The sequence below is a fragment of the Halichoerus grypus genome, chromosome 5 (genome assembly GCF_964656455.1).
Source record: "Halichoerus grypus chromosome 5, mHalGry1.hap1.1, whole genome shotgun sequence".
Lineage (NCBI taxonomy): Eukaryota > Metazoa > Chordata > Mammalia > Carnivora > Phocidae > Halichoerus > Halichoerus grypus.
Genome location: NC_135716.1, coordinates 162,035,867 through 162,048,428, shown reverse-complemented (window position 1 = coordinate 162,048,428; position 12,562 = coordinate 162,035,867). Strand labels below are relative to the sequence as shown.

Sequence of the window (12,562 nt, the reverse complement as noted above, 5' to 3'; positions counted from 1 at the left end):
AGACAGAAGTATGTATGTGTAACAGCGGTTCACTTGGTGATGCGTAGATGGTGGTGATCTGGCCGTGTGCGTGTGTGTGTGTGTGTGTGTGTGTGTGTGTGTGTGTGTGTGTAGTGGGGGAGGAATACCAAATACACTATCTGGATTGTAACTCTCAGTCAATTCAAACCCAGCTTTTGCTCATGGACAATCACAAAATAAAAATAAAAATAAAAAAAGCAATTAACTAGAGAGAGTACACCTCAAATACTTGGGGTCTCTGGACACGTCAGAGGTATAGGGTCTGGTGCTCACCACAGTAACAGCCCTTTCCTGTTCCAAGCGTGGACTGCCGGGCTCCCAGTGGCCAGTCACGGACCAGGAAGCAGGAAGCCGCAGAGCACCACTGATGTAGGTGCTCCTCGGGGCTCCGCTGCTCCGGGCGCTCGCCGCTCTTTCTGTGCTCCCTCGTACCCCGTCTTTCATTGTGCCAGCGCAAGGCTACAAACTGATTATATCCTGCCACATTTTTGGCTTTGAATTGTCCTTTGTTTTATGAAATAATGTTCTGAGGAGTTGGCAGGTTTTTTTTCCTAATGTCCTTACCTGGCAAAATAAAAAATGATCAACCCTCTATTTCCCTAATTGTTTGGAAATTTTACTGGTCGGTGAAATCCAAACAACCGGAACCCCTAATGAAAACTCTCCTGCTTGTATCCCACAGGGGGAGGAGAAGAATGGGGAAACGGAGTCAGGAACATCCCATGCCTCCCCCCCCATCCTCAATCAGTGGAAATCTGCTATCTGGGAAAGAGATAGTAGATTTTTTTTTTTTTTTTCCTCTCAAAGCTGCCTCTATCTTCTCAATAGGTGAAGGGATGCCCAGTTGTTCACATTCATGTTTTCTAACAGGATCTGTAGTCTTTCTATGACTTGGCACAGACCTCAAGAAAACATCCTAAAATCTTAATGCACAGCGATATATAGCAGCATCATCATAAACCAGCAGCATCACATTTTCACAGGAATCCAGGGATCCATAAAGGACAGGGGCAGGCGAGAGCGCGAGTCCTTTGCACACACATCCCGAACCTCCAAGTTTGTTTATCCATAATTGCTATGCAAGTATAAATTAGAAAAACAAATGCATCCTGCCTAGAAATGGTGACACCAACCCTGTAAATAATTATAATTTAATCTTATAGCAAAGAGCTCTGAATGACTCCCCTAACGATTTCCCCTGCTTAATTCCTTCCCCACTGAGTGACTTAATAGGAAAAGGAATAGTCTTTCAGATTTGTTTCACTCCAGAAGTTTGGACAACGTGTGGATTCACACCTGGGCGGGGGCAGAAGCTGTGGGAGACCATTTGGCCCACAGATAAACAAGGGAGTCGAAGAGGCTTTGGGACTAAAAGAGACAGAACTGGCAGGCCTATTCATCTTGGCAACTGTTTACAGAAGCAAAAACTTGGGAACGACCTAATAAGAGATCCGTTGAGTAAACCCTTGTCGGTCTGATGAGGGAATGCCCCACAGCCGTGGCAACCCTTCGCAAACGTGAGGTATGTGACGGAACGTGCTGTCATGGCTACAGTGATGGCCTTCCACGTCCAACTGACCTGGGGTCGAATCCTGGCTCTGCTCCTTACTAGCTGTGTGACTTCAAGCAAGTGACACAACCTCTCTGGACCTCATTTTCCTCCTCTGTAAAAGGAGGAAAAGGATGCTACCTACTTCACAGAGTTTCTATAAGGAAGAAATGAAATTCCAGCCGTAAGAGCTTAGAACCAGCCTGCGATGCATTGATAACAAATGCTCAACAAATGATGCTATTATTGTGCCTCTTATGTTTTGGAAGCATCTGCAATAATATAGGGAAAATTTTCATTATATAATGCTAACTTAAAAATATATAACCACAGATAGAGTTTAGGATCCTAATTTTGTAATATTAAAACATATATAAATAGCCAGCTAGCTTGATCCAAGCAAAGCAAAAAAAGGCCGAAGGGGAGTACATCAAACTCTTAATATTTCCTATTCATTTCTCCATGTCTTTTTATGTTTTCTGTAAGAAGCAGATGTGTTACATTTACAGTCACAAAAACAGGTATTTAACAAAAGGAGGCAGGGGGAGGGAGGGCCTCGGGCTGGCAGGGCACTGAGGTCCCAGTGCAGAAGAGGGGCACCCAGGCTTTCGTCCCCACTCCTAGCACCACATGTCCAGCCGCTGCCCCAGACTATTGACAGAACAGCCACCTACCCACAGCTGTCTGTTTTTGGCTCACATGTGCTTTTCTCAACTCCCCATCCAGGGGAGTGAATGATCTGGCCAAGTTCACTCAACAAGCTTATGACACCAAGATCTTCTGACTCCCAGGTCGGATTGCCTTCCACTGTACCAGGACATTTGAGTTCTCGGGGCTACACCGGTCCCCAAATCTCCAAGTCCATATTGGGAGGATTTCAGTTCCCATTCTATCTCCCTGAAATAGTCAAACTTGGTTCCTACTGTGGGTTTGTCTGGTTTTCTCACCCTCCAAGGACCTTGTCTTACACAGCTGATGTTTCTACCACGTAGCATGACACCTTGTCTGAAAGAGGTATTCAACAAATGTGCCCCTACCTCCTGTTTGCTTCCTCCCCCTCCCTTCCTCCCACTCACACTGACCGCCACGTCTCCTTCCCAGGCACTGTCCTCCCCTGACTCTCAGAGTCCTCGGGGACACGTCCTCTGCCCTCCTCCCCTGCGCCGCAATGAAGCCTGCAAGATGTCCCCTATCTTATCTGAAGCACATCTTGACACACCCTTCTGTGGGCACCTGAGGTGCGGACACAGGTCCCCCTGCGCCCTCATCCTGATAACACAGCCACGAGGAGACAACAAGAGAATATTCTAACCCCATACCACCACTCAAGGCTTGTCACCCAAACAGGAAGCTGGACACTTCTGGAAGCCAACCTCCGCTCGGGCATGTCCTAAGGGTTTAAGTCTGGGACATTACGAGCAACTAAGGCTGAGAAGTCGTGTCATCCTTCTCCTCCTGAACCCATCAACACAGAGTCTCCATGGCGAGTAGAGCAAGCCAGAACGACAGGGAGAAGGTTAGTCCTTCCCATCAGAAACCCAGACATAATGCCTTGCCGGTGCAGGGCCCTGGGAACTGCCACTTAACGATTCTGTTCCCTTTGTTGGATGCTAGAATATGCCCTCCACAATTGCAGCTGTACTTCAATCATTGCACTGAGACCCATGGCCTGAGAAACAGGACATTTTTAGCCTCAGCGCAAGTCACTCCACCAAGGCCCAACACGAAATTCTTCAGCAAGGGTATACTTTAACTCAGATACCAAAATCATTGTAAAAATGGACCCCGGCTCTGAAAACATGCAGTGAGTTTTCATCACGATGAGAACCACAATCGTCAACTGTGGGTCCAAGATGTGGCAAAGGGGTCTCCGAGCGCAGGCCCCGCCGCTGAGGAGAGTGTGCATCCGGGTGAGCCCCGGTTTCTGGGGACCAGGGAGGGGGCAGGGCAGTGTGCTTACCACAGGGAGGAGCCTTCAGTGCCTGTGACTTCCAGAAAGTCGTAACCGTCCTCCAGCTGGAAGTCGATAAAGACCAGGGCGATGGTGTCTCCCAGCTCTGCCAGGATGGTCCACGTGCAGTCAGCATTGTTGTGGTACTCCGACGGGAAGTGGGGGCTAGAGATGATGCCACTCTGACCCCGCAGCGTCCCCCCGCAGGCATCGTCAGCTGTGGGCACAAAGACAAGGGGCTCATGTGAGCTGTTCTTGTTCTCAGGCCCTGGCACTCGTGGGCTTCACCCATGACAGGCAGGAAGGGTCCCAGCACGGGACACACAGGCAAGATGGGCCGAGAGCCGCGTCTGACCTGGCCTAAGAATAACGCCACCAGATACTTCCATTGCCCTTACCATGCACCAGGCCCTGTTCTGAGAATTTCAGATCTGACTGTTCTCACTGAACAGACGAGGAAACCGAGGCACAGGGAGGTTATGTCACCTACTTAAGGTCACACAGCCACTGAGCCGGGACTGAACTCTGACATTCAGCGCACCTTTGGGGTACCACACGTACTGCTCTGCCATGAGCAAAGAAGGACTCAGCTTTACTGCCACGGCCACCACTGTGGGGAACAGAACATTTCTTCCCACCTGATCTTAGGAAGCCTCCAATGTGGGGAAACAAAACGAAAACTCAACACAAATCCCTGGGGCGACACTCAAAGAGCTGCCTGGCCAGACCTCTGCGATCCTCCGTCCTACCCTTGTCTGTGGGCCAACTCTGTTCTCACGCCATGCACGGTCAGCCTGCTGCCCTTCACTCACACTGCTCCCTTGGTCTAGGATGCCCTCTTGAGGCCCGACTCCAATGCCGCCTCTTGGGAGAGCCTCATGCCCTCCACTGTTTAGTGACTGCTCTCTCCTCTGGGCTCCCACCGCAACACGTCCGACAGTAGACACGGTGGTACATTGCCTTGTCCAAGTGACCCGTTCATCCGTCTGTCTGCCACACCGGTTCTGAGCTCCGCTGGGAACTTCCAAGGGCAGGGACCACATTTTACTCCTCCTGCCACACAACCTGGCAGTCACAACACTCCAGCTGAAACCCCATTTGAGGCTTGATGTTCCAAAAAAAATGATCTGGGGAACATGCTCTGACATAGAATAGTTAAGAGGCCTGGCGTCTGAATTATTGCAGACGGCAATCTGAATCCTTTCCCTGCTGCTCACTAGCTGGGCGGTGTAGGGGAAGTCATCCAAACCCCAAGCCTGTTGTCCTGGAGCCTGGATGCACGCGAGCGAGTATAGTACACTTAGCATGTGTTGTTAGAGGCAGGACTACGTGGGGAAGGAAGGAGAAAGGCAGTAGCCATGTTCCAACGTGTGCCAGAGGCAGCCTAGTGACAATAACGAAAGCTCATATTTCTTGAGCACTTAAACTACACCAGGCACCATTCTAACAATGCTTTGAATTTCATGTAGTCCTTACTTTGACCTTGTGAAGTATCATTCCCATTTTGCAGGTAAGGAAAGCAAGGCACGCAGAGATTCAGGCATTTGCTGCAGGTGACACAGCTCACAGTGACTGAAGGAGCTGAAATTCCAAGCCTGATTCCAGAGCCTGTGCCCTTAACCAATACAGTCTCCCATCTCCCAGGAGTACGGTTCATACGTGGAGGACATAGATAAAACCGCAAATTACTTTGCTTGGGTGAGTCAGTTTGGGAAAAGTTAACAGAGGAGATGCCCTTAGAGCTAGGTTTTGAAGGATGAATAGGAGTTCTCTAGATAGAGAAGAAAGGGAACGGCATTTAAGAAAACAGGGAGACGAATGTCATAAGCCCAGAAGTACAAAGGCACACGGCATGCTTAAGATAAGTGGTTCTAAATGGACTCTGAAAAACAAACTGAGGGTTCTAGAGGGGAGGGGGTTGGGAGGATGGGTTAGCCTGGTGATGGGTATTGAGGAGGGCACGTTCTGCATGGAGCACTGGGTGTTATGCACAAACAATGAATCATGGAACACTATATCTAAAACTAATGATGTAATGTATGGGGATTAACATAACAATAAAAAAATTAAAAAAAAAAAGATAAGTGGTTGTAGATGGCTTATCACAGAGCGAACTGAGAGGAATGGTGGGTGATAGTACTGGCAATGGAGAAGGAGCCACGTGACAGAGAACGCTGGGCCAAGAAGATTTGGAAGCAGCGGACTATATTGGAAAGAAAATGGATTTGGGGGTCAGGAAGGCCTAGATCTGAATTCAGCCTCCACAATTCCCCAGCTTCAATTCTGGCAGCTTCATTTGGCTTTCCTGTACGATGGTTTGCTGGGATAACTGAATGGGGTCGTTAATGGGACAGTGCCTAGTGTCAGCCAGTGGCTGGCCCACGTAGATGCCCAACAAGTCCTAAGTTCTCCTTTTCCTTCCACTTCATCTTGGTAATCAAAGGTAGTGAAGGAATATGATTAAAGTTGCATTTTAGAAAGATCACTGGGGCCATGGCACAGAGGAGGTCTGAGTCAGGGGAGTGGGCAGGATGCTTTTGGTAGGACATAGTCACCAAAGTCCAGGGGAGGCCAGATGAGATCGGAGCTGAGACCTTGGGGACTGCAGGAAGAGCACTGATTTCAGAGACATTTAAGAAGCAGAATCTACAGGCTTTGGCAGTTGGGAGGGATGAGCTCCCGGTTTGGGGCATGAGAATCTGGATGAATGAAATGTACCTCCTGTGACAGGGAACCCGGGGGGGGATACCTTGTGGTGGGGAAGGCAAGCAGGAGTCCAGTTTTGGATTCCAGGGCTGAGTGTATATGTGGGATGTCCTGGTGGAGAGACGGAGCTGACAGCTGCATATGCAGAAGCGGTGTGGGATGGAGGTTAAGGTGAGTTCATCTGGGGGTCCTGAACTATTCTGATTAATGTCATTGTACAGGGTCAAGGTCTATTTCAAGAGAATGAGCCTACTTCCAAATGCGAACTCTTAGCGTGGAGAGGTTGTCCTAACCATCAAAGCCTCAATGAGTGGCAGTGCCAGTGGGAGGAAGAGAAGGAACAGAAGGATTCAGGAGCCAGGCAGGGAAGAAGAGAAAGGACATGGTCTCCACCCGGGAGTGGCCAGCGAGGGAGAGGAGGAGGGAAGGAGGAGGTGGAGGTTTCTAACAGGGCAGCATTATGATGCTGTTTGGGTAAAGGGGGGGGAGGGGGCGAGAGAGAAGGAGCTCTGCGAGACAGTGATGGCCCTCAGCACTCCCATGCTGATTATGAGCTGCTGAGGGTAAACAGGTGCAGTGCCCACAGAGAGCACGAGCCCGGGAGCCTGCGAGGCTGGGAGTCAGCGGGATGAAGAGCAGCGGTGGCTCCACGGGAGTAAAGAAGGCCCGGGATGAGCGACATTTAATGATCAGCAGGCAGAAGCAAAGGCCCCTGAAAGGAAGAGCGGTCGGGGTCAGGCAGGAGGGAACTCCGGGTGGGGGGATGGGGTGAGGGAGCAGCGTCAGGAGTGCGGGACGGAGTGGCAAGCCCTGGTCCACGCTGTCCCGTTTCCTCGGGCCTGTGAGTCCAGGTCAGCGCAGCAGCTGGCCGTGCTGGAAGGGAGCAGGTCATGGGGAAGACAGTGACTCAGGCCTCTGCGTGGTGCTGGGCTTAGAAACCCAAGCAGACATCCTACACTGTTCGCAAGACTCAGCCACCCAAGCCCACCCTCGTGCTCTCCGCCCACCGACCCTGACCTTCCGGCATTTCCTTCCCGGAGAGTGTCGGCGCCACCCACCCAGTGCCTCGTGCCAGAGGGCTGGGGCCATCGGCCCCCTCGCCTGCATGCCACACCCAGCCGGAGACCACAGCCCGTCCTTCCTTGTAAGTAGCTCTTGACCCGGCCTCACATCTGCCCTGCACCTGCTCCACGTGAAGCCCCGTGACCGTCCAAGTCAGCCACAGCCCTGAGGCCTCCCCCCGGTCTCCAAGCATCCCTCCTGCTCCAGCCCGTCATTCCTCACACACAAGCCTGAGTGATCCTGGAAACACAGACCTGAGGACACCCCTCCTCTCTATAAGAACCTTCAATAACTCCCACTGTCACTCATGAGAGTAGAACATCCTGTGGCTTATAAAGACGTACGGGGCCTTACTTCACACCAGTCTCTCCCCGCCCACTTCCCACTGCCACACTGGCCTCCTTCCAGCTCTTCTGATGTACCAAGCATCTCCCTGCTCCAGGACCTGGAAAGTGCCAGTTACTCTTTCTGGAAACTTCTTCCCTACCTCGTTGGGCCTGGCTGGCCCCTCCTCAGCCTTTAGGTCCCAGTCTAAGTGTCACTTCCTCAAGGATCTTTCCAGATACAGAAACCCCTTCTCCCCATCTTATGCTTTCAGAGCAGGACATACTTTCCCATAATGAATCATTTCCCCAAATTCATTGATGGGTTATGTCACTTATTTAATGTCTAGACTGTAAACTCCATGAGGGCAGGGGCCATGTCTGTGGGCAGCGAGCCTGGGCAGAGGCTGCTCGGTCACTGTGGCTGGGTGGTGTGCAGCCCCTCATGGCCCTAAATGCCTTCTGCCATCCAGGAGCCACCACACAGCCGCCGCCTGAGGCAGGGGCTTTGCCAAGTTCGTTCTCCATGTGAGGTGTAAGTTTCACCCGAAGAAACGTCTTTTAGAACAACATACCTTTGCCTCTGGACCCAGAAGCTCGGTAGCAAGTCTCTCTTGCTGGGAAGGACAAAGGACTGTTGACATCAAGCAAAGGGTTTAATGTCGCTCAATGGAGCCTTGGGGCTACTCAGCTCGGAGGAAATGAAAATGCCCCCAACATCTACCACTTCTCTTGGCATATGGCAGGCACTCAATAAACAGCTGTTGAACAAGGAAATGAAACAGGACGGGGAAGCTCAGAGAGGTTAAGGAACTTCCCTAAGGTCACACAGTGGATGGCCAGTTAGGATTCCAGCTGAGCCTCTCTGGCACCAGGACTGTGGCTTCTTTCAAGACACCACATGTCCCTGCTTAAAAGCAGTCTGGTAAGCCATCCTGAGATGGTCACTCTCTAGTGACTCAAAAATTTCAGTAGCTCCACAAATATCAAAGCTCCTAACCTTAGTCAATGGTTTCTACACTGTGCTGGAACTGAGGACTCGAGAGTTTGAGGCCCTCTGCCCAGAGCCGCCAGTCCACTGTAGAGGTGGCACCTTTCCCATTTGAGTGGTCCCTGTCTCTCGGGCTCCTCCAACACCCTGATTCCTGAACATACTGCTTTGATTGAAGATGCTCTAGAAGTTGTTTGGAGATTTCCTCTCACTTTAAACTAGGCATCGTATTTCATGGTTACAACTTCAGAGCCGTAAAATATAACCTTCAGCTGACACCACAGTCCTAAAATATTAATTTACACTTTCTCCTTCTCTGGTAATGGGCAGTCTGCACCGCCATTAAGTCATGTATATTCTAAGGTGCAGGTGTGTGATGCCGAGCGTTGCCCTTCCAAGTTTATGACTTTCTTTATGATCAACTTTAAGTTCTACTGAAATTTCTTCAATTAACTATAATTTTAGAGAACTCAATTAACTATAATTTTAGAGAACTACCCCTGGGCTCCCTTGGATGTCTGTTAACTCTCCAGTGACTCACAAATTTCAGGTAGGGATAGAGGAAACATCCTACTTCTCCCTTCCTTGCATTTCAGGCCAACGTCAGTGCAAATTCCTGGATGCCTGCAAGTTTTGGGGCCCTTGGCTCTGGGCTTCTGTCCATATCCTCAATCCTCAGGCTACTCGGCCCCTGAGGAAACAAAAATCCCCATAGGCCCTGGGGGAGAAGCTGCCATCTGACAACTCAAGTGTGAGCACGAGTGCCCTAAAGCCTCAACGTTCCCCCTTTTCTTTGTGCTGTGTGGCTCAGGGTCCTCGGGGGCTCCAGTGACCTGCTCAACCCCTCTTCTGGGGGTTCAGGGTTCTGCCCCTTTATCCTTGGCTTTATCAAAGATACCCCTTCTTAAAATTAAGAAACTGCAATTGCCTGAGAGCATCGCTATTTCTGCCCCTCCCCAACCCCGGATGCCTTCCATGGATATGGTCCCCCAAGGCATCCTTCTGGGGAGAAGAATGCAGGCGGGACATGGCATTCAGTTACATGACTCCGTTGGACTTCCAGTATAGGCCAGGCATTGGGCTAAATGCTTCGCTGGTACTTTTCTGTTTACTGCTCAAACTGCTCGAAGAGATAGGTATAATATCATCTACATTTCACAGATGAAGAAACTGCGGTTTTTATTTTATTTTTTAAAAGATTTTATTTATTTATTTGAGAGAGAGCATGAGTGGCGGTAAGGGTCAGAGGGAGAAGCAAACTCTCCCGCTGAGCTAGGAGCCTGACGTGGGGCTTGATCCCAGGACCCTGGGATCATGACCTGAGCTGAAGGCAGACGCTTAACTGACTGAGCCACCCAGGCACCCTGGTTCAGTGGTTTTTAAAACTTGCCCACAGTCACATGGCTACTAACTGCTGGAGCTAGGATTTGAAGCTCGGACACTCTGACTCCAGACCCACGCAATTATCCACCTGTTTCCAACGCTGCCCCAGGCCCTGGAGAGGGGTTTTTCTGAGCGAGGCCTGAGGTGGGGGCTTTGTGCTGCCTCCAAAGTGCACGTCAGCTACCCGTACTCAGGTGGAGGTGGGCGAGTCTTGAGTCAGGCTTCCTCTAAAGGACGAAAGTAGCCCCTGCAGACCCTGGCTCCCCCACCCCCACCACTGAAGTGGCATCTGCCCAGCAGGACCACCTCAGGCCCCTTCCCTGAGGCTTCTCTCCTGGAGCTCACGGGACAGGCTACAGAGGACGGCTCGGGAGCAACACAGAAGACTGGGCAGTGCCTGGCTGTGTGGACCCCTCAGGGGACGCACCCAGGAGAGGATCAAGCTCTCGGGCCCTGGGCCACCAAGCCGGAGCTCTGGAAGCAACAGTGTCGTTGCGAGTCTCCTGCCAGGCGTCACAGGCCACTGTCCTTGTCTGCAGCAGACAGGGGTGGTCAAGATCTTGGCTGGTAGACGCATGGCCTTGGCTAGAGTCCTGGCTCCACTGCGCTCGAGCCGTGTGGCTGCAGGCAAAGGACCTCACCTCTCCGCGCCTCAGTTCCCTCATGTGCACTAGGGGATAGCAAGCTTTTAACCTGCTGGGGTTCCTGTGACGCTTCCGTGAGGCTTGAAGGAGGCAGAGCGGGGTCTGGCGGAGAGTTAGTGCTCCCCGAATGCCAGGCTGCATTGGCGCGGGTCGGAACCACGGCAGCTCGCTCTCCCTGAGTCACCGGTACAAGCAGGGTCCTCTGCCGCACGCGGAGCGTTTATCAACTTGAGCCTCACTTCCCCCTTGTGAGTTAAGCACCGTTATTGGTATTATTTACAGGTGAGCAAACCAGGGCACAGAGAGGTTGAGTGACTAGCCCAAGATCACTCAGCTAGTGGGTAGGAGTGGCAAGGCCAGGATTTGAATCCAGGTGACTGGACTCCAGAGCACACTCTGGATGATCCTGCTATAGTAACAGTGATGGCAAAGGTGATTGGAGAAGGACTGGTGACCCCAGTGGTAGGAGAGGAACCCCGTGGTTAGTTAGGAACGGTATCTGGGAGCCATGGTGCATTCCAGAATCACTCAAGGTCCCCGCTGGCTGGCATGATATTTGGTACTTCCTGCATTTCGTGTAGTGTGATCAGCACAAAGGGGCCCAGCATGCGGTTCCCAGACCCTCTCTGCCACCCGCAGTGCCAACTTAGGGCCTCGTATCCCTCTCCCCACCTCCTTCTAGCTCAGAACTTCCCCAGCCACAGAATTAATACCCGCCCCTCCCGCCCCCCCCCCCCTCCAAACTTGGATGTCTCACAGGCATCTCAGACTTTATCTGGATGAAATGAGCTCTCTTGATTCCCCTCAGGGCACATGCTTCTGACTCCCTGTGCTAGTCATCCCCATCTCAGTTATCCACATCCCCACCGTGCCAGCACTCGACAAAGAGCCTAGGAGTCAACCTTGACCCTTCGTTCCATCCGCACCTACATGCATCCCATCAGCAGGGCTATTGGCTGTGCCCCCAAACCACGGTCCCCGTCTACCCCCTCCCCTCCATCTCTCCCATGGCCACCCGTGACCCAAATGCAGAATCTCCAGCCTGCTTGCCTGCAATAGAGGCCTCCTGACCAGTCCTCCCGGTTGTACCTCTTGCCGACTACAGTCCCTCTCATTCTAGCATTTAGAGTGATCTTTTGAAAAAAAAAAAAAAAAAAAGTTCAGCTGCACTATACCAGTGCTTAAATTCTTCCCTGGCTCCTTCCTGAGCTTAGAACCAAACCCAAACTTCTTGTCCTGCTTCACCACAGCAACCCCTCCCCCCCCCATTTTACTTTGCCACATGGGCCTGTTTTCTGATTCTCTAACAAGCCAAACTCTCCTGTCTCAGGGACTTTGCACCTGTTGTTCCTTTTGCTGGGAATGCCCTTCCCTGGGTCTTCACATAACAACCTCCTCTTACCATTCAGGACTCAATGCAGATGTCACCTGCTCAGAGGGTCCTCTCCTGAGAGGTCCACCTCAAGTAGTCTTCCTATCCCGATCCGCTTCATTTCCCTCAGATCTGAAATTTGTGTATTTGATTTTTATCTGTTTTCTGCCTCCCAGCTGCTAAAATCAAATAAATACTCCATGATCTCTTGGAGCCTGGTCTGACTTTTCATCACTGCAATTCTCTGTATCTAGAATAATAAGTGTCTAACGACCAGCAGTCAATAAATAAGGATTGAGTTACTAACTGGCGGGCACACAGGAGGCACTCATGAAGTTTTTGGATCCTGAGTGAATGAATGAGTAAGCGACCCAGCCCGCTGCTCGTGTTCCCCACTTGAAAACGCGGAGAGGCTTAGCAACACACCAGTGATCCGCAGCTCTGAGTTGACACGGCACGGCTAGGGCTGACTTGGACCCATCTGACTCCACCCTCTTTCCATGGCACACTGCCTCTGTCTCGCCTTCCCCAGGTTCCTTCCCCTGGGGCTAGAAAATCGG

General features: G+C 51.4%; 1 protein-coding gene across 1 annotated transcript in view; it reads right to left on the bottom strand.

Moving 5' to 3' along the window:
- Positions 1-12,562, bottom strand: part of CSMD2 (CUB and Sushi multiple domains 2) — a 584,478-nt gene that overhangs the window by 377,183 nt on the left and 194,733 nt on the right. The window contains exon 5 of the mRNA XM_036065279.2: positions 3,531-3,738. Within this exon, the coding sequence (XP_035921172.2) occupies positions 3,531-3,738 (208 nt within the window). The remainder of the gene's footprint in view (positions 1-3,530; positions 3,739-12,562) is intronic.